Genomic DNA, 26,251 nt, shown 5'->3' on the forward strand with positions numbered 1-26,251 from the left:
ATCACTAGTAGAGAAAAGATTAAAAAGATCTTCAAGCACCAATCTTGTGGTATGAATATTTGAAGCAACTCAATTTGGTGGGAACAAGCCTGAAGATATACCACTTCCAAGTGGGAGAGAGCAAGGAACGGTGTGATAAAGGCTGTTCTCACAATGGACCTTTTCATCAGATGAACCTCAGAGGGCTGAGGCTGCTTGTCAACCTTGCCATTACAACAAAATCCAGCAGTTTCCCTGATAGTCTTTTATCTCTTTCTAGACTTTTTCTATACTTTCAATAGGTGCGTTTGTTTCATGGGGCTTGGGGAGCAACAACCCCAAGGATAGATGTAGCCTTGCCAAGCAAATAAACAGAAATTTTAAAAGTGCGAAACAAGATTTTAGATGCCCCCAAAGGACTGTGCCTCACTGCTTCCTGAGGCGTATGGAACCTCACAGGCATCTAGCAATAGCAACCATCAGGGCCAGTGGAATCTGTTTGTGTCCCACTTGGCCCATAGTGCCAAGTATGTGTGGGTCCCTTTCCCTCTGTGTAGGTCCACAAAGCAGGCAGACCTTTTGGAATCAGGTTTTCATGTGTCTGGTGTCAGGTAAGCACTGGGCTGCTGACTGCAAGGTCTGTGTTTCAGACACACCAGCTGCTCCTCCAGAGAAAGAGGTTATCTGCTCCTTTCGGAGATAGACTACCTTGTTGATACTGTTGCTGTCAGGTGCAGTCAAGTCAGTTCTGCATCTTCGTTCAACAAGCCCCCCTGGTGCTGCCCCACCCTCACGCCGATGATGTTTGTACCCGCTGGTACAGCCTGCCTTGTTTTTTGCTGCCCCACCAAGCCCGGTGTCATTCTCCAGGGACTGTCACTCCTGATAACATGTCCAAACAACTTGAGACAAAGCCTTGCCATCCTTGCCTGTAAGGAGCATCCTGGTTATCCTTCCAAGACAGATCTGTTTGTGTTTTTGGCAGTCCGTGGAACGTTATAGGGTCGCTGTGAGTCGGGAGCAACTCGATGGCAGTGGGATTTAGGGCGTACTTAGTTGAGCCAGGGAGCTTCTTGCAACGGGTCTTAGGTGTGTGCTTCCAGGATAGCAATCTACAAAAGAGACCAGAAGGTGTGGTGGGACTGCAGGGCAGTCCTTGCTGGTGGGAAGAGATTCATTGTCAGAGTGGGTGGAGACGAGGAAGTTGATCATTCATTCAGCGCTGACCTCTGACCATCAACGCTGACTGACATCAAGACAGCTTGGTTCTTTTTTGGTGGAGTGAGTTGGGTTAGTGTCTAGTCTTGTCAGTGGGTGCTGTTTTTTTGCTTTTGTTTTTCCCCCCACCCCTGCACATTGGCACCAAGTTAGGGAGTATTTTATTGTATAGGAAATGCATAGGAATACAGTGAAAATGGTGAGAACCAGAAGTCTGTAGGATAGCCTTGTATTTTTGGGTTTTGTAGTTTTCCACTTTTGAGAGGGTGCCAGCTATGGTAGGTCTTACTGCATGTACATTTTTTTTTTGCATTTCAACACTTTATTATTATTATTATTTGTTTACATTTTATTAGGGGGTCATACAACTCTTATCACAATCCATACGCATGTACATTTTTAACCCAAATCCTTTATCTATGGCCAATGTGATTGCCTGTTGTTTTTTTTCCCCAATTGCAGTAACAATTGGTAGCACCCTTTCATTTTTATGGTACCGGAAAAGGGAACAGGATCCCCTAAATACATCTGCCCCAGGTGTGTGTCTTTGATTGGATTTGAAGTCACGGTGACCTTATAACAAAGAGCAGAGCTGCCCCCACAGGGATGCCTAGGCGGTATAGGGCCCATATGGGTCGATGGCAGTGAGTCATGGGGTTTTCTTTTTTTCCCAAGGTGTTTGATATTCTTACAGAGAGTTCATCACCAGGTCTCTTCTCCCTCCGAGTCTTGGGCTGTGTTTGAACCGCAGACCTTTGAGTAGGCAGCTGAGACACAGTCACCTTAGATGAGAGCGCCACAGACCACACTCCAAAATTGCTTCCCCATAGACAGCTTATCGATGGCAAAGAAGTTTTCTGTCTTCTTGCTTTTTGCTGCTCTTAAAAGCTAGATAACTGCTGACCCCAGAAGCAGCCTGCCCACGGGATGAAGGGAAAGCCCTTGGTGGATTTAAGTGGCCGCCTGAGTCATGACGGGAGCATTAATAAGCAGACCCACTCTGAGGGGGATTTGCAAGGCATACCATTGCCATGATAAACACAAAGCAGTAACCCGAAAGCACTAGAACTTGCTTCGACCATTTAAAAACCAAATCCAATAAGAAATGAAATAAAATTCAGTAGAGAATAGATCGTTGCTAAGTTACATTTAAAAAAGATGACCTACTGTTTATATCTCTCTTCCATTTAAATATGTGATGGATTGTTCTGTGACTTTGGTATTTTGAATATTTAAAGACACTTGATTTATTTGGTTTTAAAAGTTTTGAATTTCTGAAGATAAGATCTGAACCCATTTCTTTTTGAAATAATAATGATAATAATGATACAAATAGCCATCCTTTGAAAGGTATAGGTTCCTTCCACCAGACAGGTTAATACAGTTGGAAACAGAGCTTTTGTGCCTTGTCCTGCTTGATGGAGTGTCTAGGAAGATGCGAGGCGCCATCTGAGGAACCCGTTTGTCTGTGGGACCTCCAGTGAGGCGCTGGAGTGCAGAATTCAGCTTCCCAGTGGGGCTGTGCTGTCTCGGCCAGAAAGAAATCTGAAGACGACTAGCCGAGAACCACAATAAAAGCAGCACGATAGCAAAGCCAAGGAAGATGTTACGTTTATGAGGAGGGTGTTCGCAAAACATACAAGGCAAATGGTTAAAACTCTTTTAAGAAAGTTCTTAACTGAAAAGCCCCCTTTATTATCAGCTTCAGCATTGCTATGTACTGTTAAAATCAGTTATGATTCCCAATGACTTCCAGTGATTTGAAGTCTTGGAAGATCCTGAGATCCGCAGTAAAGCAGAGCACCGTAGGATAATTGTGCCGGTACTCTGGGTGGTGTCATTGTTGTGTGCACTTGCTGCCACCTGAAAGGTTGGGGGTTCCAGCCCACTTAGAGGTTCCTTGGAAGAAAGTCCTGCTGGTCACTGAAAATCTCCCCACGCTCATAGATTGAACCAAACCGCAGTTGCTGAAAAAGAGAAAAATGGAAGCAATTATGAAAAGGTATGGTTAAGGAAGCAATGGCATGGAGAACAAGCAGCTTGCTGAAGAGTAAACAGCTTCTGAGCTACATTCCAGTGGGTTCAAGTCCCTCTCCCCTGCCTGTCCCAGGCCTGCATTCCTTCTCTCATCCTCCAGTGAAAGAAGGCACCCTTCATTTCCCAGTGCACATGTCCTGTAAGTTAGTTTCTGACATTCGCTGCTTCGTGTAAAAGATGGTTCTATGCTGAATTCCTGTCAGCTCGAGTCACCTCTCCCTGAGCTCCTGGATCCCCCATCTACACAAGGGGACTTTAAAAGGTTCATGGAAAACACATTATCTTTTGTTTTTGTAGATTTTGTTGGCGTTTAACTCACATCCTACCTGACCATTCAGTGGTTCGGTCACAGCAAGAAGGAGCTGTACAGTCATCACCTACTCAATGCACTTTCCTCCTGACTTTTTTGAAGACTCTTCTTATTTTTCACGTTTTGTAACTTGCCATTTGAGTCAATGCCTCACCGTTTCTTTCCTCTGCATAACAAGTGACATCCCCATAAGAACAGGGAACCGGTCTGTGTTTGCCTATCCAGGCATACCCATCCTTCAGTGTCAGTCGTATAATATTTACCCCATAAATATTTGCTGAAAGTTTAATTTAAAGGCAGTTCATTTTCGTTTTTGGTTTGTTTGTTCAAATAGGGTACCCAACATGCGAGCAGTTGACCTGTGCCAACGGCGCCTGCTATAACACGAGCCAGAAGTGTAATGGGGCATTTGATTGCCGGGACAGCTCCGATGAAGCCAACTGCAGTAAGTTACATGCGTAGAATGTGCAGTGGTTCTTATTGACCGAACGCCCAAATTAGGCACATCACTTCCCAAGTCCAGCTACAGTGCACTCAGTCACGAGAGACTGTTTGCACCATGGAAAGCGGGAAGCACTGCCAATCAGGCCCTTTTCGTTCTGGGAGAACTGGTTGTTAACCCATCACGCATCAGCACACTTCTGTGGAATAAAAATCCCCCTTTTAACTTGGGGTCGGCCCAGTCTGGGCGGCCGGGGACAGTGGAACTGAACTTTCTGGTCTTTGCGTCCTAGCTGGAGTCTGTGATCACTCCGAATTTCAGTGTCACAACGAAGCATGTATTCCTCGAGCCTTTGTCTGCGACCACAACGACGACTGTGAGGACAGCAGCGACGAGCTCTCTTGCAGTACGGTGATCCCCTTAACCTGGCCACGTGGTTAGGAGTCCCGTTTATTTATTTATTCATTGAACCACCCTTCTCAACAGAAGGAGTGGATGGAGCCAGAAGATCATTTAGGGGCTTTGGGAAGAGCCGTTAGCAGTGCTGCTGGGCCTGAGCAATTTTATCTTCCAAGGATCTGTGTGAAGTTGAAGCATTGGTGATAGACAGCTCGCATTCTTTGCTCAGGCCAAGGCATTGCGCACATCGTATCACCAGACTCTCAGGTTACCCTGGTCTCAGAATGAGTCTGATAATCTTCATAGAATGAGAGGGGCTGGAAAGGGGCGAGGGAGGTCCTAGGAGCACGAGCTCCTCCCCGCTCTTCACATTCTTACTGTACAGAGAGAGCGCCAGGGACGTCTTCAGCGGGTACAGGCAGTGCAGGCGCCTCTCGCCCCGAGTCTTCATACTGACCTGCTTTTCCTTTCCTGCTGTTGTCCTCAACGTGTGTCGCCTTTCTCGTACTGGTCTCACCTCTGGGCCCCAGGTATCACAAAGTGTATAGGTCAGGGGGCTCCACGAGACACTTGTACCAATTTCGTTACGTGGGCTCGTTGTGATCACTTATTGACTAGAATGTGTGTGTCCCCCTGTCTTCTCCCCCCACACTCTTGTTCAGATCAGTTAGCGCTCAAACTCACTGCCTGTTTTGACTGGTAGCAACCCTCGAAGACAGCGTGGAACTGCTCCTAAGGGTTTCCAAGGATCAGGCGGCCTCATCTTTCTTCTGTGGTGTGCTGACGTGGCCTAAGCCACTGTGCCACCAGGGCTCTTGCTTACACCTTAGGGGATTGTTAAAATATTTTAAGCATCACTCCAGCTTCCAACGAGCCATGCCTGGTTTCTTTAATGGCACCTATTTCAGTGACTTGTGGAGAGTAGGAGGCATGGCTGTTGTGATCCAGCAGGATTTGGCCCTACATCGCAAACGACTGTTGTGGTCCTATATGTCGTTAGCATCTTCATTCTCTGTTCTGTGTCAATCCATTGTGTACACCATCTTGTGGGTAACAGGAGACTGGAACCTGAATTAATTTTCTGGACCCCAAGCTGCTCTCATCTCCTTTCCCCTCCTCCTCCTCCTCCTTCTCCTCTTCTTTTCAAAATGTGGTCCAGATACTTGAGGGATTAATTTATGGAGGTCTAGGCTCAGGGCAGACAGGGAGGTGAGCAGTTTGGATTGCAAAGGATTTCTATCTGGAGTGAACCTGCCATTTCCTGCTGCCAGACTACGGGACCTGTGGAAGCCATCAGTTCACGTGCCCGAATGGCAGATGCATTGATCACAATTGGGTTTGTGATGGAGAAGACGACTGCAAAGACAATGGAGATGAAGATGGATGTCGTGAGTGGTTTGGAACTTGCTTTGTCTTGCGTTTGATGTTAGATTTTTTTTTTAAATGTGAAAAAGACAGGTTTAGGGTTGAGTAGAGTTTAGGGATTTTTGGGTGGAGGAGGAGGTGACCCTAGTAGCTTTCCCACCCTCATACCCTGGCTAGTGATTGCTTCCTCCTAGAAAGAGGGAAACCAACAATTCCATTTTGCCACTCCTCCAACTTTCAGTAAAAGGGGTGACGTTTAGACACTTATCATAAGACGGTTATTATAAAAGCTTATATATTTCTGTCAGCTCCTCTGGTCTAGAGCCACTTGGCATAAAAACCAAAAAAAACCCAAATAAGCTCTACCGCTCATGGTCTGTAACTTTTTCACCCCCTCTCAGATAGTAGTGATAACCGTAAGTGCTACCCGAGAGAATGGGCTTGCCCAGGATCCGGACAATGTATCCCAATCGAAAAACTTTGTGATGGGACTCCCGATTGTCCAGCCGGAGAAGATGAAACCAACACCACTGCAGGAAGATCGTGTGGTGAGTATGGGAATTAAACTTTCAAATACAGATTCTCTGTTTCTCTATAAGAGATTCCCCCCCCCCCCCCCCCGCTATAGAGCTGTATCAGTCAGTCCATAACAACCCCACACCCACACTCCAGCAAACCTGTCTTATTTCTACGAGCTGGTTAGGTAGTTCTTCTGTGCTGGACTGGTTCGCTGCCTTGTTAGAATGCTGACTTGGTGTTAGCTTATAAGACATGGTGTCTTCAGACCTGTGTCATCTCCAGTTGGCTAACCCAGGCTTGTTTACAGGGTGGTGAAGGGGCAAACCCCACTGTATGAACTTCTTTAAGGGCTCTCCCTACGTCATGTTCTTTAACATGTAATTGGCCAAAGTAAGCCACTTGCGCAAGTCTAGAGCCAGTGGACTGGAGAGAAAAAATAGACGAGAGGGGCTTCCAACACATCTGTGTCCTGCCCCCTCCTGCCCACCCCCCACAGGGAAAATGGTTGTCATGCCCATTTTGATGACTGTTTCTGGGAGCCCTGATGGCACTGGGCTGTTAACCCCACGTGCCATGCCTCAGAGAAAGGTAAGGCAGTTTCTCCTCTAAAGACTTATAGCTTTACCCTAGCGGGTCTCTACGGATCAGGATTGATCATGAAAATGGGTTGGACTGGGTTAGGCTAAAGGTGTTCGAGAAATTTTTGGTTTGTATTGATGGAAAAAGAGCTATAATAAAAAAGATGCTCTGGTTTTGAGGATAGCTGAGGGATATAGCTTCAAAAATAGTTTGCAGAAAACTGGAATTCAGAGATAAAAGGAGTTTTCCCATAAACTTTGTGAAGCCTCCCTCATAGACATTGAGAAAATTTTCCAGGGGTGGGGTTGAAATGACCTGGCTATGCACAGTACTGTGAGATGATGTCTGGGGTTACTAAACTCATTTATGAGGAAACGGACTGGTTTTGTGTGTGTGTGTGTGTGTGTGTGTGTGTGTGTGTGTTACACTATAGATATCTACTATCAACCTTGTGGACACCTGACTGACCTGTAAGAATAAAATGTGTGACTCTGAGTTTACAATCGCACACTATAAACACATTATCCAGTGTTTGCCTATAAAGGGGCATGTAGTTGAAAATCCCCAAGCCAAACTCAGTGCCTTCGAGTGGATGCTGAATCATAGCGACCCTACAGATCAGGGCAGAACGGCCCCTGTGGCTTTCTGCGATGAACTCTTTAATGGAGTGGAACCCATCCTCTTTCTCCCAGGGAGCAGTTGGTGAATTTGAACTGCCAACCTTGTCATTAGCAGCCCAACTCATAAGGTCCTGTGCCACCCGCTCCTCTGCTGAAACCCTTAGCGGCTGAAACCCTTGATGTGTCTTCCTGACAAAATGTAGGAGATTTACATATGCAGAGAGTTCTGTGACGACCTTTGCCATTTCATTTTGGACTTCTTTTCAAAGGGTAGAGATTTCTGTCCATCAATCATACAAAAGCTAGAAAATAAAATTAACAGACAGAAAAACAACCACCTCAAATCTTGCCCCTTGAAGCTAGCCGTGGATATCATTGTAATATGCGGAGGGGCCTCAAAAAGTGTGTGGAAAAGTAGAATGAAGAGGTAATGGACTTTTTTCATGAAGTTTACTTCATCTAATTCCACCTTGGAAATTCCTGGGCCCTTCCACAAGGTAGACACAAAATTGAATTTATGACATGTGATTTTTCTCCAAATGTAATTTCTAATGACATACACATAGCCACAGACACGTGAACAAGTTAAAACAATGTGTTGGGTTTTCATTGTGTCATACAAGGCGTGAACACTGACAGGTCTCTCATTCCTCTGTTACATGCACGCCTCTATGAAAAAATAAGCTAGTGAAATGGTTCATTCACTCAACAAAAATATTTTTGGCTGTTTAGATGTGTCCTTGTGTCCTGTTCTGAGCTGTCAGCACCAGTGCCACAGCTCCCCATCCGGAGGAGTCTGTTATTGTCCCGAAGGTTACACCATCAACAGCAACGATTCTCGCACCTGTGTCGGTAAGTGACACATCGGAGGGGTCACCTCTTGCGGTGGATTTTGTGATCACAGACTTCAGGGACTTTGCCCTTTGGGTCCAGAGAATCTGGGAATATACAAAGTTAAAAAAAAAACAACTCTTAGAAGCTTTTGTGAAGGGTCACAAGGTAAAAAAACAAACAGTGGTTCTGTGATGAGGGAGTTGATTAACTATATAAAATCTACCCCTATCTGCTAATCGAGAACCCCTTCTGTGTTCTCTTTGAAAATATTTGGAAGCAGGAGCCATCGGGCCACGTTGGTTATTGAATATGGAAATTTCTTTAAGGGGCTTGCTAAATAACGGCTTCCCCAAGCCCACTGAGTGCCGCTGCTCTGTTCCCCTGGCCTCTCCTCCAGGATGCTTGGACCTCCCCACAAGCCAGCAGGAGACCACCAGGCAACTGCTGCAGTGACCATGCTGGTGTGTCAGTGTCTTGTGGTGCTGGTCGTTCATTCCAGTGTACACTATCTAGCATTGAACCAGCGCACCACCTATTTCTCCACAGTTCCTATCTGATTGATAAGAATGATTAAAATTGTTGATGTCGATTCATATGTGCCCCGACTTTGCATCCAACTGTGCTTAGAATGAGGTTGTATCAGGGGAGAATTAGACATGGCCAAATATTACTTAAGCTATTAATTTTTAATATTCTGATTTATATTTTTTTCCTGCTTAGAAAATTTTTTTAAAATGTTATTTTTGGTGAAAATACACACAGTACAACATAGACCAGTTTCCACAAGTTCTACGTGTGTAATTCAGGGACATTGTTTACATTCTTTAAGTTGGGCAATCATTTCCCCATCCTTTTCTAAATTATTCACCCACATTAACCTATAAACTCACTGCTCTCTAAGATTCTCACTTGATCTTTTGTATTGCTGCTATCAGTTTGATAATATAGACAATTCTTTTTTTAAAAGCATACTACGCAAGGCAGACATTGTCTACTAATTAATTAAGCTATTGTTTGGTTTAAGAGAGACTTTCAAGCGGGTACTTTTAGTTATCACAGAACATTAGGATCTTTCTAGGCTCCTAAAATGCATTCCATTCCATTAGACTTTTCTGTTCTGTATTTTCTCCCTTTTGATCAGGATCCTTCTATAGAATTTTCGATCCAAATGTTCAGTAGTGGTAGTTGGACACCATCTAGTTCTTAGTCTCATGGCAGTTGTTCATGGAATCAGATAGACTTACATTCGAGCTTCCCCCGAGTGTACTGACTCTTCTGCTGCTCCAGGTGCACAGAGACCAATAGTACTTTGGGCGGCCATTCAGGACTCCAGATACTAACAATGAGCTAGTCGGTAGAATAGAAATTCTAAGAACAGTATTAGGCCAATTCACTGGGTTGTGGCAGGAAACCCGTGTTAGGCTGGGTTGCCTATAGAAAGAAGACCAGCGGATATGTATAAGAAAGAGCGTGAGATCAAGAAGTCATCTTATGTTAAGAAGGAATCTCAGCCCAGTGTAACTTAAGTCTGTGGGTCAGATGGTTGCCAGAGCCCTCTTTGGCCTCACCTAGCTGCAGGAGACCGCAGAAAGGAGAAGTGGGATGCGGGAAGATCACAGGCCGGTGGGTGCAGAGTCCTTTGGATCCAGGGGTGGTGGAAACGTGGCAGGGTGCCACCAGTCCTCAGACTCGGGCGGCCACCCCTGGAGCTTGGCACAGAATCACAGCAAGCAGAAGGCCCAGGGCCAGAGATAGCAGAGGGGTCCCCAGTGTCTCCCTTAAAAAAAAAAAGGCCACACCAGGAGGGAATCATCAGGCTGTGCACTGACTGACAGGTTGTACTCCTCAAGTACGAGTTGACGTAGACATGCCACAACCATGGCTCCAAACAGATAAGCCAAGGAAGCAAGTTCCACGAGGCACACAGCAGCGGCTTTATTTCTGGACCGTTATAAAAACAGACCACGCTGACATTTTCCCATCCAACACTCTTTCAGTTGTTCCTTTTAGCGATACCAAATAATCAGCACCCATAAAACATGCTTTTGCAAAAGTATTTCTTCCTAAATAATCTCTAAACTATTAGTATTGCTTGCAAAGAACGAATGAATTCAGATAACCAGTGAATGCCTTCCGCCTTTACTCTCCGCTCCTAACTTGTGGCTTTAATTTTCCAAATATGGCTGATCCTCGTGTTTACTCATAACCCGACAAAAATGTGGGCACCAGGAACGAGCCAATTAAATGGAGACCCTTTGAGAGACCTACTCCTCAATACTGTTGAGGTCAATTTATCTGTCGTGCCAAGAAACACTGGACTCATACTCAGTCCATTTGAGGCAGAACTTTGAGCTGGTTTGAATCAGTTCAGTCATGACTGAAGCAACAAAACCAGAAGAGACTTGGATTCGTCAAATGGGGATCTACTGGAACAATTAGCGAGCGGGACAAACTGAAGCTTTACGCTCCGGATGGGATACTTGGCTGAGGCTCCGTAGACCCTGTCAGGATCCTGATTCAGGAGACGGGATTATTGCCAAGAATATGGGGTGTGAGACACACGCCTAGTGGCTGGTAGGCTGCCATCTTTCAGGCGTTGTAGTTTTCAACTCTTCCTGGTCAAGAGATTGGGTTGCGTGCAATGTATATGCTGCTCTTATCTTCTAGGAGGGAGGCTAAGTTTCCAGCAGGGTCTAGGTGGTAAAATCTGTAATCCCCCCCCCCCCATTTCACTGATTAATCCAACACACCCACATTAGGACTGTGGGTTCATTACACTTCACTCAGCCTTGACTGCCCTCGCTCCGAGCTCTGAACTCTGAGTCCGTACGTCCAAAGCAGACAGCTTTAGGTTGTTCATAGCAGGACTGTGACCCCACATGTGCCCACGATAGCTTCTGTATTTGATATGTGAAAATCAAGGGATTGATGTACATCAGATCCAGAGATCTTGGAAACTCAGCGAGAACACGGAATTATTTAAACTCTGCCCCTGGCCCCTTGAATCACTTTACAAATATCTTGTAAATGAAACCTTATAATCTGCAAGTGACATCTAGTGGAATTGCAGGACCGTGTCCATGTTGCCGTCATGACTCTTATGTCACGGTGATTACGGTTGGGATGCTTTCGGGATAACACTTCCAGAAGAGCATCCTCATTTGTTAGCGGGCTTTTCATCCGGGGCACCCCTTTTTCCTGCCATCCTTGCAATGGCAGCGCCCCTCTTTTGTCTCCAAGTGGTGCTCATCTGTGAGTGTGAAGCCGCTCCTTTGTCTTAGGCAAATGTCAGTCCCCTCCACCCGCCTTTATTGCCACCCAGCTGCCAATCCCATCTCTGCTCGCTCAGCAATCTGGGCATTTCCCTTTTCTCTTAGTTGAAAAGGAATTCCAATAGAAATACCAGAAGACACATGCTCAGAATTACATTAGCTTTTCTCTTTCTCTCTCCCAGCTTCCAAAGAGGAGTTGGAACTGGGACTGCCTTGCAGTTGGAGTGTGGTAGGCAATGACATCTTTTCAGTAAAAAATTAACTTGCTCTTTTGGAATTCCTCATTCTGGTCTGGTGATGACCCACAACCTGTTCTCAATGATTTTTGTACCCCCAAACAGTGAGAGCTCATTTTCCAACATCTTTTCCAGGCTCTAGATTTGAGCTGAACATTGGGCTGTATTGTCAAGTGCCAAGGGCTTCTCAAACATTAGAGGTCCGGGTAACTTCACATTTTTTGGTAGTGTTTAAAAAAAATCTGTCATCATGAGGTTATTGTGTTATGAAAATTGTACATTATGGCTATTAAGTGGTGCAGCCTGGAAAACATCAGTATTTTGCCGTGCACCAGGTAATGTCATGATTTATAAAATGATCAGTTCTTAGCACACAGTGGGAGTAGTGTTCACTGTAACGATGTACTTAGTTTTTTTGTGATGTGACTGTAGCAGTCTTGTATTTGAATTTCAAGAAAGAAAAATGTGTTCCCAAATAGCTAGATACGCGGGTCCAAAAAACAAAAAAAGAGAGAGAGAAGATTTTAACTGCCACACTCACTCCGAAGCCCATTCATCTCCTTCCGCCTCCCAAAGTTAGCACGTTCCGCTTGGCTCTAGTAAGAGCGGCAAGCACGCTGCACCACTCACACCACAGGACAGTTGCCTGTAAAGCTAGACTTTGGACGCTGGGCTCCAGCTTCCTTCTCTCCCAGGCCATCGTCTGCATGCGGGAGAGCGGTCGTCTGCACAGCCTCTAACTCATGCTCGCCCTGCCTAAGCTGGGTTCCTGACAGCCTCCGGTGGGGCAGGAGCAGCCACGGCAACAAACTCCAAGTCGTACTCCACTGAGTTTCCAGCAAGCCAGAGGAAGGCTTCTCAAAGTGGTAGTTCCTTTGGGCAGAAATGGCATAGCACTGACGGCTCTTCTTTCCCTGGAAGATGATGGATTTTGCCTTAACATCACTTTGCTGCCACACAGCCCGGTGGTTATGTTTTCACATGCTCGAACCAGATCCCTTTGCCAGGTGGGCACATTCTTGTAAGTAACCCTTGAGGTTACATCAGACATTACAACGGCACACTGGGCATGAATGTAATAGTCGCCTCTCAATCCTCCAAAGATTTCTTGACCATCGTAGCGCACACGTTGAATGTCATAGGTCCCCTGTTAGTGTGGACCACAAGGGGATAGAGCTCAGTGCATAAGCCACAGACTTCTCAAAGTCACAGCTCAGGTGACCTTTCACAAACGTCGCTCTTCCTGCACCACCACCACCCACTGAACTTGGGGTTCTCCTTGGGCGGCCATCGGATGCACTTAGTTTTAAAGTGCTGAGAGCAAAGGTTTTAAGTTTGATAACGGACCTTTGCTCTCGGGCCTACACAGAGGAGCTTAGGACTCCGTGCAGATGGCTGGCGTTTGGAGATCAATTTGAAAATCTTATAAAAAAAGAAAAGAAAAGATCTACATTTGAGAGTCTGTGGATATGTGGGGCCTTTTCTGTGATGTTTTTTTTTTTCTTCTAGAGTGTATCATTTTCCCCTGAGTTTTGAAGCCAGGTGAACATTTATTAAGCTCATCTTAATACACGAGAACTCGTTAGTTTAAACAGGTGGCATTCAGAAACTAGTTACCCTTGTTTCAGCTGAGTTTCCTGGGAAATTGCTGTTTCGGTTTGCTCTCTCAAGTGTTGTGAGTTAGCGAATGCTCCCCTCCTCCTGCGCGTGGCTGGCTCGTAAAGAGCCTTCAGGTGGAGGAAACTCTCTGCACTTTTGATCAGTAGAGGCCTGGCTTCCGGCGAATGCCTCAGTGGGTGACCAAGAATAAAGTTGAATAATCCTTACATAAAATCTTGTGTCTTTCTACCACGTGCCTGCCTCTGATAGTCTTGACCTGGCAGTGGAGCCTCTGAGGCTTGCTGAAGCACCTACATCGTGTCCGATTGACAGGACATGCTGTTTGTTGACGGAGTGGCACCGAGGTGCTGAGTCAGGGCAGGAAGGTCCTTTATTTGGCATGGTGGGATTTCACATAGCCGGTCCATCAGAGAGTGTCCAAACAGGTTTAAGCTAAATAAGATTCGTCCCTGCCCCTTGGGTATTTTAGCTTTATTTCTGAAGCTGTAATGGCTGGTAGGAGAGAGAAAGAATACGAAGGACAGGCAGGGGGGCTGCACTGTGGGTAAAGCAGTGTTTCCCTGCTCTTCCCTCCCCTCCCTCCAACACTCAGTTCTACTCTCCTCTTTCTTGGCTTGGGTTGGTGCCCTTTAGTTGATGATGGGTATTAATTTGAAGCCACTGATTTTGACCTAGTGATCTTCAGGATCGACTCTCAATCAGTCATTACAAGTGGCAGAGCTCTTCCGTCCTCATTTGGGTCTTTAACGTTCACAGCGCCCAGCTGATGGAAAGTACGTGAACGCGGGATAGTTATAGAACTTCTTCCCACCCCATTGTCCTTCTGCTTGATACCAGGGCTCCTGCTCCCACGGCGACTCTGCACTCTTAGTCACCGTCTCCCTCTCTCGAGCCTTGCATTCAAAATGAGGTCATGACATTCTGGGGTTTAAAAGGAAGAATGTCCTGTACTTTCATTCCTACTGGGGCGAAGCCTTGGGTAGAGCTTTCCCAGGGCTGAGCAGCGGGCGCAAAAGAGACTGGTCCATCAAGGCCGTCTATGACCACGTCTGAATACCTTGTTACTTCCTGAATGGATTAGTGTTTGCCTTTGATCAATCATAGTGCTTGAAAGAAAAGTATACTGTTCCATGTTGGTGTTATATTTGGCGTGGAGGGACAAGCGGATCCATTAGCTCACTATGGTCACGGTCTCTGTAGATTCACTGATCCTAGATTTCATATAAAGAAAATCACAGCAAAAACAGACACCAATAACAAAAAACCCTCCAAAACAAATCCGACAATAACGAAGCAGAAACACACAAAAACCTCAATCTAAAAGAAAGCAGAAAATAATAAAAAACTAGAAAAAATGAAAAGTGGGTCCAAAGGAAAGCCAAACAAGGTATTAAATTTTAACCCAACTATTCTAACTAAATACGAATTTGAATCACAACAAGGGGCTAGTGTCCACAACAGGAAAGCACACTGTTTTGATGGGAAACGTTTATGCCAAAGTGTAGATCTCTGCCAACCCCCATTAGTCAATGTAATTGCAACGCCATGGGGCCGCGAACTCAAATAATGTGCCGCATCTTCTGTAAAGCGATCTTCATGCAGATTTCAAAACCGATCTCAACACAGCAGACATAGGGAGGAAGTGAGAAGAGTGTTGTTCGCATTGAGGGGGTGGAAACAATGTCCCCAAACAAAATTTGTGTGAATGGTTGAGAGGAAAAAAGAGCTTGTGTCGTAAACTTTCCCCCGAATCACAAGAAATAAGGATGCAGATTTAGACCTGGACATAACCAGGTTGCTCCACATCTAGATCAGGAATTTTGTCCATGGGTAGACTGCAAATGCTGACAACCCCCCCTTACAAATGTTTATTTCCCATGTGGCAGATTATGATGATTGTCAAATATGGGGCATTTGTGCCCAAATGTGTGAGGACCGCATTGGGCACCACCAGTGTCGCTGCGCGGAAGGCTATGTCTTGGAGCGGAACCGGCACTGCAAAGCCCATACTTCCTGTGAGTAAAATACAGACACCCGTCTTCTGCCTGAACAGTAAACTTCGGCCCCCGCTGGGCCTTCCAAAGCGAAGGACAAGATAGCTGCATGGATGCCGAAGGCCGGCTTCTGCCATCGCCAATCTGGAGTGGTCCCTGGCATTCGATTGCCGTTAGTAAATATGGGCCAACATTCGTTTGATTCTTAAATTTTTGGTTATTAGAGGCCGGTTTGTGGCTTACTGATGACCTTTATTAATAGGCATGTATACATTGGTTGCTGGTTTATTTTGGTCCTGCCCTATCATGCCACCATCACACCTAATTAATTACATAAGACATTGTTGTCTCTATTCAACTGACTCTCGCTTATTTTGTGTTAAGTTAAACTGATCCACCACAAATGCAGAAGACAAATACTCAAACGAATACTTTTGAGGATTAGTCCTACCAATATGTTTGGCATATTGATGCAATACTTAAGAAGAGGTTCAAAATAGACCTACTAAATTCAGATTAAAAGAGGTGAAATGATGTGCTCGACACAGTGGGCGTATGGATTGTTACAAGAGCTGTAAGAGCCCCCAATAAAATGGTTAAAAATAGAGAGAGGTGCAGTGCCCTCACTGTGCATGTTCTGTTGGATTTGGGTTAAGACGGCTGGCGTGGGGAAACCTGCCGAGGAAGCCATTGAGTCACTGTAGATTTCCGGCCGAGAAGCCTCAGCTTTACTCCTTTTTTTCTCAGCTGCTATCTCACCCGTGATTGTGAAGCCACTTTGTGGCTTTATCTTCAGTTTTTAGTGCGTTTGCAGTAGAGATACCTAATTTTTTGTGTATGCCCTTTTATGTGCAGTTGATTTTTAATAAGTACACTGATTTCTACGACGGGGCTTCAAAAAGTTTGTGAAAATAACCTGATGTATTTTTCTCGGCATCATTGAAAGTGCATAGCTACAGTCAGGAATCTTGAATTCTTGCTCAGATTCTTTGCATCACTGTGATTTTGTACACATTCTCAAACTCGGTTGGGCACCTCAGTTTGTCCATCTGTAAAACAGGTGCAATGATACCTGCCCTTCAACATCCACTAAGATAACATTGGAGAAAGCATTTGACAGCCTCCCCATGGTCCTTGCTCACCTGAGAGAGTCGTAACGCCTTCTGTTTTCACGTGTAGCGGCCCAGGCCTCTGTCCTCTTCTCCAATGGTCGCGATTTGCTAATTGGTGATATTCATGGAAGGAGTTTCCAGGTCCTGGTGGAGTCTGAGCATCGAGGAGTGGCGGTGGGTGTGGATTTTCACTATGACCTCCGCAGGGTCTTTTGGACAGACGTCGTGCAAGATAAGGTAAACAGAACTTTCAGGAGTGTATCCTGGGAGCGGACTAAAACCTTGAGCCCAAAGTGTTGATGGCTGTTCGCTTTTGGGGGAGTCGAGAGGAAAGTTCCTTTGTTTTCTAACAAAAGAGGCCCTTGAGATATTTTATGTTACTCAGCACCCTTTCCATGCTATACTGTTACATGTGACCTGTTAAACAAAGCGCTCCATTATATGGATAAGCCTCATGCAACTTTTAATTTTATTCGAAATGGAGTCCAAAAGCCTAATTAAAAGAAATAGTGGACATTCTTTCAAAACTGGATAGATAGGTGGTAGTGATTTTTGAAACTTGATCCTTCAAACTGTAAAAGTACTATGGCTTTCCTGGATGATAAAAATCAGATTTTACTCGCATCTTCTGAAATGGAACTATAATTGAGGGTCTGGTAACAAAATTGACAGCATTTTGTTTCACGGCCAAAATTGTATTTTACACGATCTCCTTTGGAAAGTGTGAGGGATGTAATTTCAATTTTTTAGTAATGCAAGGAGGCTTTCTAAAGAGAAATGTTAGAAACCCCTAACTCGTTATGCATTTGTCTTACCTTTCCTTGTACGATTATTACCATTTGAATCTTGGTGACCGGCGCACATTAATAGCAGTTATGTTGGCTTTCTGCTCCTGTAAAGAGCTCTCGTCTGGGAAACCCACAGAGGGTCGCTGTGCTGAGAGGGGACTTGATGGCAGTGGGTGGCTTTATGATGTGGCTGCTGCTAAAGATCAAGCCACCATCTCCTCTGCCCCAAACACGTCACATTCTTTTGTTAGCCTTTTCAGGAAAGCCACGTGTACAGACTTAGCTGCCCTCTTGATGTCGCATTGTCCTTCCTGAGTTTAGAAGTTAGTTTCCTCCTTTGAATAGGGATGCTATGTGGGTCAGTATTTATAGAAGCACAGCATTGGCGGACACAACTTAAAAGACGATGCCGCAGATGCATATGCTCCAAGGATTGAAAAGAAAGATCGACCCTCTTATTCCCGGGGCCAGAATACTTGCTGGTATCGAGTGTAGGCACTTTGTTTACTCTCAGGCTGTAAATTGCACTCCTAAAAATCTATAGGCGTGCCGTGACAGTGAGAGAGATGGGCTGGCTATTCAAGCAGCAACATGGCTGGGGGGCATCGTGGGAAGCAGAACCTTGCTGCATGTGGAGGGCCCGTTTCCACGCACTCCTGATCACTGTTGCCAAGTACGCTTCGTGGTGAAGCCTGGCAGTGCCAACTCTTTTCCATTCTAAGGAGGAGTTAGAAATCCGGATTTTCCTGCCTGGTCTCCTGAAGGTGGTGTAAAGTGCTAGGAAACAGAGGGAAGGGGCCAGAGACCGCGCTTCTGTGTGTGCGCTTTGATTTCTTTCAAGGATCGCACTCGTCCTTTGGAGGATGCGATTTATAAAGTTTCTCTTTCATCTGCCCCCTGGGCCAGGAGCGATAAGGGACGACGGGGAGGAATTGGTGGCGCTTTTGGTCTGATTTCTGTGATACTGGCTTTCTGAGGTCTCTTCTTGACTAGAAGACCTTCTTGAGTCTAGACTTAGAGTCTAAAATGTGGGCCGTCTTAAAACTTTTAACAGCCACCTCTTGTTTTGAGAAGTGCCCCCAAATATAGAACAAGACTGCCTTTTCACCAGATGCCCCTATCTGTTCCACAGGTGGAAAATGGGAGAGATCTTAAGTGCCTTTCAATATGGAGTGGTTTACAATGTGGACTGGTTGTGCATAGACTCTAACAAGATTGTATTGTTTTTTTTTGGTAGGCCATGAAAAATACTTTAACCAAAATAGATTTGTGTAACCAAACACCTTGAGGGAGGGAATGAGTCACTGGGCCTGGGGCTTAGGGCCCTGGTCTTAGAGGACACTAAGGTCCCTTGGCATAGACAGTGTTCTACATCCCACTGAGATCTTTTAAGCCTTCGAGTGGCCATCTAGATGCAACTGTTGGTATCTCCGTGTCTGGAGCAAAGAGGAGTGAAGAAGATTGAAGACACATGGAGAGAATTAGTTCAGTAGACCAAGAAGAACTGATTGGTGCCTGGCCACCACTACCAACAGCTCAGAAAGGGATCACATTAGAATATGTGAATATTCCAATATTGAATAGAGTGGGAGAAAAATGAGAATAAAGCCCCAAATAAAAGATCATTCTTACTGATTAGATGGAGACTGGTGGGATGCTTGAGCCCTGGTGGCGTCCTGGTTATGATTTGAGCTGCTAACTTCAAGATCAGCAGTTCAAAGCCCCCAGGTGCTTCTTGGAAGAAAGAAGAGGCTTTCTACTTCTGTGAAGAGTTACAGTTGTGGAAACCCTCAGGGGCAGTTCTACCTATAGGGCCTTTGTGAGTTGGAATGGATTCACTGGCAAAGAGATTGGTGGTTTGGGTTTGTTTATTTGTCATTCTTCAGATCTGTAAGTGAACTCAGCAGGTTTTCAACTGAACAATGGACAGGCCTGAGGACAACAGTAATACTAGGGAGACAAACACTGTAGAATAACCAGCCATTTGAGTTTAAAAAGGCAACGTCCATCTAAGGACAAGAGGTCCCATAGGGTTAGGAAAGCGGGGAATGGAGGCAGGAAACAGGGAAGAAGTGGGATAAGTCATGGTATGTTAGGGGACTGCAGTCAATAACGGAAACAGTAATGGGTATGCATTTTCAAACAGGACACTGATTTGCTCTGTAAACTGCCACCCAACTCACAATAAAGAGCGAAAAATTTAAATACAAAGAAACAAAAAAACAAAATGTATGTGTGTCTCTAGGCTGCTGGTTACGAGGGCAGACCTTGAACCCATGTTCAGATCTTGAGTGTAGCATCATCTGGACTTTTGACTTTGTGGAAGTTACTTGACCCGGTTCCTCATTCGTAAGCTGCGAGCCGTCTGTGATCTGGTACTTACCTCACAGGATTATTTAGAGAACTAAATGAGATATTGCACATGAAGATCCATATACTATGCCGTTTTTATTATTAATGTTAAGGTTATTTTGACTGTTTTTGTCTTATTAATAATAACTCACTGGTATTGAGTCCTGAATTATATTTTAGGCAATCTATAACATAATGATATTGGATATATTTTTGAAAAACTCGCTGTTACTGAGTTGATGCCGACTCATCAGTGACTTTATGGGACAGGTTTGAACGGCCCCTGTGGGTTTCCCACAATGTACCTCCTTTTCTTTTGTAAAGGGGGTTTAATTGGGAGTTAATGCCTATGTCATCATTCCACAGTTCCGTCACACCCAGCAGTACTGCACACTTGCGACCACAATCAGTTCCCAAACAGTCTCTTCCTTCCTCTAGAAAGCCTCTTCTTTTTCGCTCAGAAATTGGTGGTTCTGAACTTATTATTTTTTTAAATTTTGGTATTTCTTTTGGTTGTTGTTGTTGGTTCTGAACTTCTGACCTCCTGGTTAACAGCCCAATGGGTAACTGTTACTCCACCAGGGCTCCTCTAGTGAGAGAAATTCGGGCTTGAAAGAAAAAGACAAGAACAGAAACAGCTCATATTAGCTTCTGTGTATATTTCAAAAAGAAGGAAAATGATAGCTGCATCGAATGACGTGTAGGCAAATGTCCCCAGTTACGTATGCTTGCTCATTAAAATAGTTTTGCTTTTATTTTCAGGTGTTTTCAATTGACATGAATACTTTTGGCATCCAAGAAGTTCTCAACGTTTCTGTTGATGCTGCAGAGAATTTGGCTGTGGATTGGATTAATAATAAACTTTATATAGTGGAGACCAAAGTCAACCGCATTGATTTGGTAAATCTAGATGGAAGTGACCGGGTTATCCTCATCACTGAAAACTTGGGCCATCCCAGAGGAATTGCTGTGGACCCAACTATGGGGTAGGTGATGTGAATCTGTCCCGATCCCTTCCGATATACATTGAACATCTGTTGGATGAACGGTAGATTGATTCTGATACCTTTTCGGCTCTCTACTCTAGAACCCATTCCTAGCAGCTTAGAGTAACCATCTTTTGAGGATATGATGATCTTCTTAGGGTTTACTGCATTTGATTGAGATGTCAAATTCTTTGCTAGCACTTACTGTTGCGAGTGCAACGGATCATATTTTTGTCTCCCTGCGACGATAAGTCTTAATAACAAATCGGTTGGAACTGTTCCTTTTCGTTCTGTCTCATTATATTGGGTTGAATATCAAATGTTAATATCTTTTGACAAGTTATTTAGTGTGAGTCATCCAGTGTTGGGTGCCGATAGCCATTAAGACCCTGGCCTCAGACACGTAGCTGAAACTGGTATGAACAATGACTGTTCTTCAATTTTGAATGTAAACACTCCTGATCATTGTTTGCACATTTTCCCGAGTGCAAGCAGAGAAGTGAATGCCAGAGCCAGGGAAGAGGGAAGGCCTTCAGGAAGGGAAAGGAGATTTTTTTTTTAAAGGCTCTAATGCCCCATGGTTCTCTAGTCAGCCCGAGGAGATTTTCATGAATTCTAATATACAGTCTAAAAAAATAGTTTCTGGGCGGTAAAATAACAGATTCACTTCATCCTCTGTTTTTCTTCTGTAGGTATTTATTTTTCTCAGATTGGGCAAGTCTTTCTGGGAATCCTACAGTGGAAAGAGCTTTCATGGATGGCAGTGCCCGGAGAGAACTGATCAAATCAAAGATGGGATGGCCCGCGGGGATAACCCTGGATTTGGTATCTAAGCGTGTTTACTGGGTTGACTGCCGATATGATTACATTGAGACCGTGACCTACGATGGCCTTCAAAGGTAGGAAGCCCTCAAGTTTTCTTTTCTTCGTGGTGTTCTGCATTTGAGAAGCAGTGCATACAACTGATGGAGAGGGCGGTGGAAAGGACCAGAGATAAGCGATTGCTCTTCGGTGGATTTCACAGTTGTATCTCTGTGGTGGCATTTCCGTGAAGTGCCAGCTGAGAACTGTTAGCTTTCTATGTCTTACCTTACAGCACACACCAAGGATTGCATCAAAGCATTTGTTCTGCCATATCCCCTTTTACTTCGTCTCCCAACCCCAGATGGAGCACAGACGTTCCTTAACGTCAGAATCTCAATCGTGTCTGGCTTCCCTATGCTTCCTTTCCTAGGATCATTTTATCCAAGGGAAGTGATTGAATTTTACTCTGCCCTCATGGGTTTCAGATTTCAAAGAAAATTGCTTACTTCTTGTATTTTGCAGCAATATTTGAACGTACACGGTGGCATATTTTCTGCATCTTCTTCTAGGTCTCATTAGAGTCAATGATTGTAGACAGTCTCCTTTTGATATTTAAAAAAATTGATTAAGGTATAATCTTAACATTTTAGCCATGAACGATGGCTGTGAGTTCAGTAACTAGGTTGGCCGGTTTAATTTTCTCAAATGATCCGATTTTATCACTTCCTCAATGAAAGGACTATTATGACTCTGTATTTTTTAATTTCCATTTTACAAGGATGGCAGCACAGCTTGTCACAGATTCTATGTTCTGACCAATCTCGGCTACATGGGCTAAATGAGTTGATTTGGGTATAACTCTCCATCACCGAAACTGGCCCTGGTACTAAGAACATGAATTAATGAGAACAATCTTGTTCTACCCGATATGTTTTTTTTGTATTTTAAAAATTGCCAAATGCCCTAAATTTCTTTTTCATTGTCATTACATTATATTTTTGAAATACTTTCATGCCAGGGGTAAAGTACAACATAGAAGAGGAAAATCAATAGCGTTTTGGAAATATTTAAGTGGTTTGCTAGATGTGAAGAAACATCAAAGATGTGAAGACATCTTCATATCATTGCCTCCTGCTTTACTGACAGGTGGCATTTGGGGTTCTGGGATTTGGAAAGAAAGCCGCTCTCTCCTCTTAACGGACCATGCTGACCATTTGTGCCCCGAGGCTCTTTGTTTGCTCAATGTTCACGTGGCGGGAGTAGCTCATTGTCCTGCTCCCCAGTTGCTGAGAAATGGCATCCATAACATAGTGGGAGTAATTTTGGAGGGCACCTGACTTCCATACCCAGGGTACTCGCTTTCCTCCATGGAGTCACACTGTGCTTGCGCATCTTCGCCTTTCTATCCATGAGGCAACCCTGAAAGGAATGAAGGGTCATGAGGATTTATAGAAGACATGGAAAAAGTTAGAGAGTTGACTGGGTTGAATGCAAGTCTCAAGGACCTTTTAAAAGAGACAACGCCCATTAAATCTTGGTGGAAATACACATTCAGAAAATATGTTTTCTATATATTCTATGTTTGCTATAAGACCATATTGATTTTTTAGGCAGTTTATTGAACCAATTCTTATAATCAAAGCAAAACCTATATCTATGTGTATGTGTGTGTACATAGATAATTATCTTTTGTTAACAGATACCTATCTTTTGTAACAGACAGACAATAGTTAAAGGAGGCTCCCTTGTTCCACATCCGTATGGAATAAGCTTGTTTGAAGAACAATTGTTTTTTACTGATTGGACAAAGATGGCTGTAATGAAGGCAAATAAGTTCAGAGACACAAATCCACAAGTGTACTACCAGTCTTCCCTGAGACCTTATGGAGTTACTGTTTACCATTCCCTCAGACAGCCCAAAGGTAAGCCTTTCCCAGATCCTTAGGAACGATGCTTGGTGCTCAACTTGGTTTAGAAAGGTTTTCTCTAAGCTCATCTCAAAATGATGAGGTATCCATTGAGATGTGAGTGCTATTCTGAAGTCTGTGAAGGGTTACCTAGATGGGCATTCTGTAGACATTGGTGTAATTCATATCTAGATTGATGGACCACATATTTATTGGTACCAGCAAGTGACCGGGGGTATAAAAGCAAAGAAAACAACTCAAAACATGTTCCCTCAGTCTAGTAGGAGAAGTCTGTTTCAATTCTCTAATATGTTAGGTGAGGAAACTGAAGCCCAAAAGGTCAAAATGACATGTTCAGTGCTCAGTTTTGGGGGTGTCAGAGAGATGGTGTTACGACCCTTTCCTGCATGTAGTACGTATGTGCCGTTTCTCTGGTTGGCATTGGATCTGCCACAGACCAGCTGTATTTAATGTCTCTGGCTGATGATTTAGCAAAGAAAAGAGCACCGGTTAATCTCCTCTTACTTTCATGATCTGTATGGAACACTGGCATGTGTACTTGGAACACAGTAACTTTTTTCTAAGTTGCTTATGAATAAAAAAAAAAAGCCATAGCAGGCTAGGTTGGTATAAAGTTTGCCATTGGTAATTGGTGATTTAGCTTTAAAATTCTCACGTTAAGAGGTCTGTTTAGGACAGAAATCGACGATAAGTCATATTAATTTACAAAGGAAACAACCCAAACCATCAGAATTCAGGCGACTCTCTCTCAAAGTAGTCACCCTGGGCAAATACTTGCCCTCTCTGTCCAATCAAAGCTGTGACAGCTGTGTAATAATTATACAGTGGGCCTCCAGGGTTGCTACTTGGAAGGTGGCTGTTAGAAAGATAGGGTTCCTGGTGGCACAATGGGTTGAGCCTCAGGCTGCTAACTGAGCGGTTCACACACAAGACACAGACGATGTCTTCTGCTTCCGCTGGCAACCTTATGGGAGCAGATCTACCTTGTTCTCTGGGGCTAGGATGGATCAGAATGGAATCCGTGATGGGGAGCATGGTTTGGTTGGGGAAGCATCAAGTGGTTTGTAGTGCAGACCTCTGTAGGGGTTTCGAATCAGACCTGGATTTGGATCCCACTTTAGCTAGAAAACCATAGGCAAGTTGTCTCAACCTTTTTGAGCCTTAGTTTCCTCTTACGTGAACTCCAGATGGTCATACTTATGGGGTGCAACTTGGCATACTTTCAAAGTAAGCAATCAGTGAGAACAGAGATTTATGATATCCTACAGATGGTAAAAACTGCAGGTAGAGTTTCTTTGGTAGTTATTTCTAATCAATGGGGTTGGAAGACAGAGCCTGACATAATTATTGGGTGGGGTGTGCAGAAAAACCTTGAAAGCCATTCAGCTGTGGGAGTCCAGTTTTCCTGCCACTACTAATTGGAGAGCAATGAAATTGGGAGGGCCAGTGCACCAGATGTGGATATCGATAAAAATGGGGGATGATAATTCCGCTGGATTCAAACCCATTAATACTCTTATTTAACCTATAGGGCTCAAATGGACTTTGCATTTCTTGGTTAATTATACGGTTCTGATTTGATTTTGCTCGGTGCATTGTTTTATTCCAGTTGCAAATCCTTGTGCAAACAATGGAGGTTGTGAGCAGGTCTGTGTCATCAGCCACAGAGCTGATAATGACGGCTTGGGTTACCGATGCAAGTGTGTCATTGGCTTCGACCTTGCTGCCGACGGCCACAGCTGTGTTGGTAAGAAGTCTTTCTTGCTGGCAGGCAGCACACAGGTACACGGATGCATGCCTCTAACAGAGACCTGCTGCTTATGGACCGGGCCGGTTCCCTGTCTTTACCATGGATCAGCTTTCTGTGACGTCTCCCTCCTGTACATGCAGAGCTGTGTTTGAAGATGTAAATTTCTGTCCTTCTCTGGCTTTAAATACCATCCCTTCCTCTTTGATTCGTCCATCATTTCTTTACCCTCCTTTGAAAAATTACCTACCTTGTCCATCCCCCTAAACTACAGCAGAATTTTTGGTGTTGGCCTTTAACCAAATAAACAAGAAAGATGTCAATAGAAGTTTGGGGATTTTCATGTAATGATTAGGGATTTTGGTTTAGAAATGAGGCATTTGGACATCTTCTGTATAGATTCCTTCCCCTTCTCCCTCCATTATCTCCAAGGTTTAAAAAAAGAATGTTCACGCACTCATATCTGAAGTTGTGCCTTATGGGCAGTTTCTCAAGAATTTGGGGCGGCCACGGACCACGCCCGTGACTGATTGCCACGTGTCCCTTTTCCTGCAGCGGTCAGGAAGTTTCTGCTCTTTTCCTCACAAGTGGCCATTCGAGGGATCCCCGACAGTCTCCTGTCCCATCAGGATGTCATGGTTCCAGTGACAGCAAGCCACTCTTTCTTTGTGGGAGTTGATTTTTGGGCCCAGGAGAAAACGATCCTTTTTTCAAATACGGCAGATGACACAATTTGTAAACAAAATACTGATGGCACAGGTAAGGGCTTGGTTTGAGGGGGGTGGGGCGGGCGTGAGTCATGGTATCAATAATGCTATTAATAGTTTTGCTAGTATACAGCTTTTCATCCACTTAACTAAGATCTTTTGCTAAACTTGCAAAAAAAAAAAAGATTTTCTCATGAATTACGTCAAAGCAAACACCTTTCACCTGTTTCAGGCACAATTTTCAAATGAAGGCGTATTTTAACAGTGGTAAAATTAACATTGCAGTAGTTTTTAAAAGCAGTTTTATTGGCATGTCATTCCCAAATCCTACGATTCATTCATATTAAGCTTACATCGCTCACTTCAGCTCACTCATATTTTTATTTTTTATTTTTAAAATTTT

At 44.3% G+C, this 26,251-nt stretch overlaps 1 protein-coding gene across 1 annotated transcript in view; it reads left to right on the forward strand.

The window, feature by feature from the left end:
- LRP2 (LDL receptor related protein 2) overlaps positions 1-26,251 on the forward strand; it is a 208,528-nt gene that overhangs the window by 51,717 nt on the left and 130,560 nt on the right. The window contains exons 4-15 of the mRNA XM_075529132.1: positions 3,879-3,989; positions 4,279-4,392; positions 5,657-5,773; positions 6,152-6,298; positions 8,201-8,320; positions 15,317-15,445; positions 16,604-16,773; positions 20,439-20,662; positions 21,355-21,561; positions 23,186-23,388; positions 25,004-25,141; positions 25,697-25,900. Of these exons, the coding sequence (XP_075385247.1) occupies positions 3,879-3,989; positions 4,279-4,392; positions 5,657-5,773; positions 6,152-6,298; positions 8,201-8,320; positions 15,317-15,445; positions 16,604-16,773; positions 20,439-20,662; positions 21,355-21,561; positions 23,186-23,388; positions 25,004-25,141; positions 25,697-25,900 (1,884 nt within the window). The remainder of the gene's footprint in view (positions 1-3,878; positions 3,990-4,278; positions 4,393-5,656; positions 5,774-6,151; positions 6,299-8,200; positions 8,321-15,316; positions 15,446-16,603; positions 16,774-20,438; positions 20,663-21,354; positions 21,562-23,185; positions 23,389-25,003; positions 25,142-25,696; positions 25,901-26,251) is intronic.

The sequence above is a fragment of the Tenrec ecaudatus genome, chromosome 13, assembly GCF_050624435.1.
Source record: "Tenrec ecaudatus isolate mTenEca1 chromosome 13, mTenEca1.hap1, whole genome shotgun sequence".
Classification (NCBI taxonomy): Eukaryota; Metazoa; Chordata; class Mammalia; order Afrosoricida; family Tenrecidae; genus Tenrec; species Tenrec ecaudatus.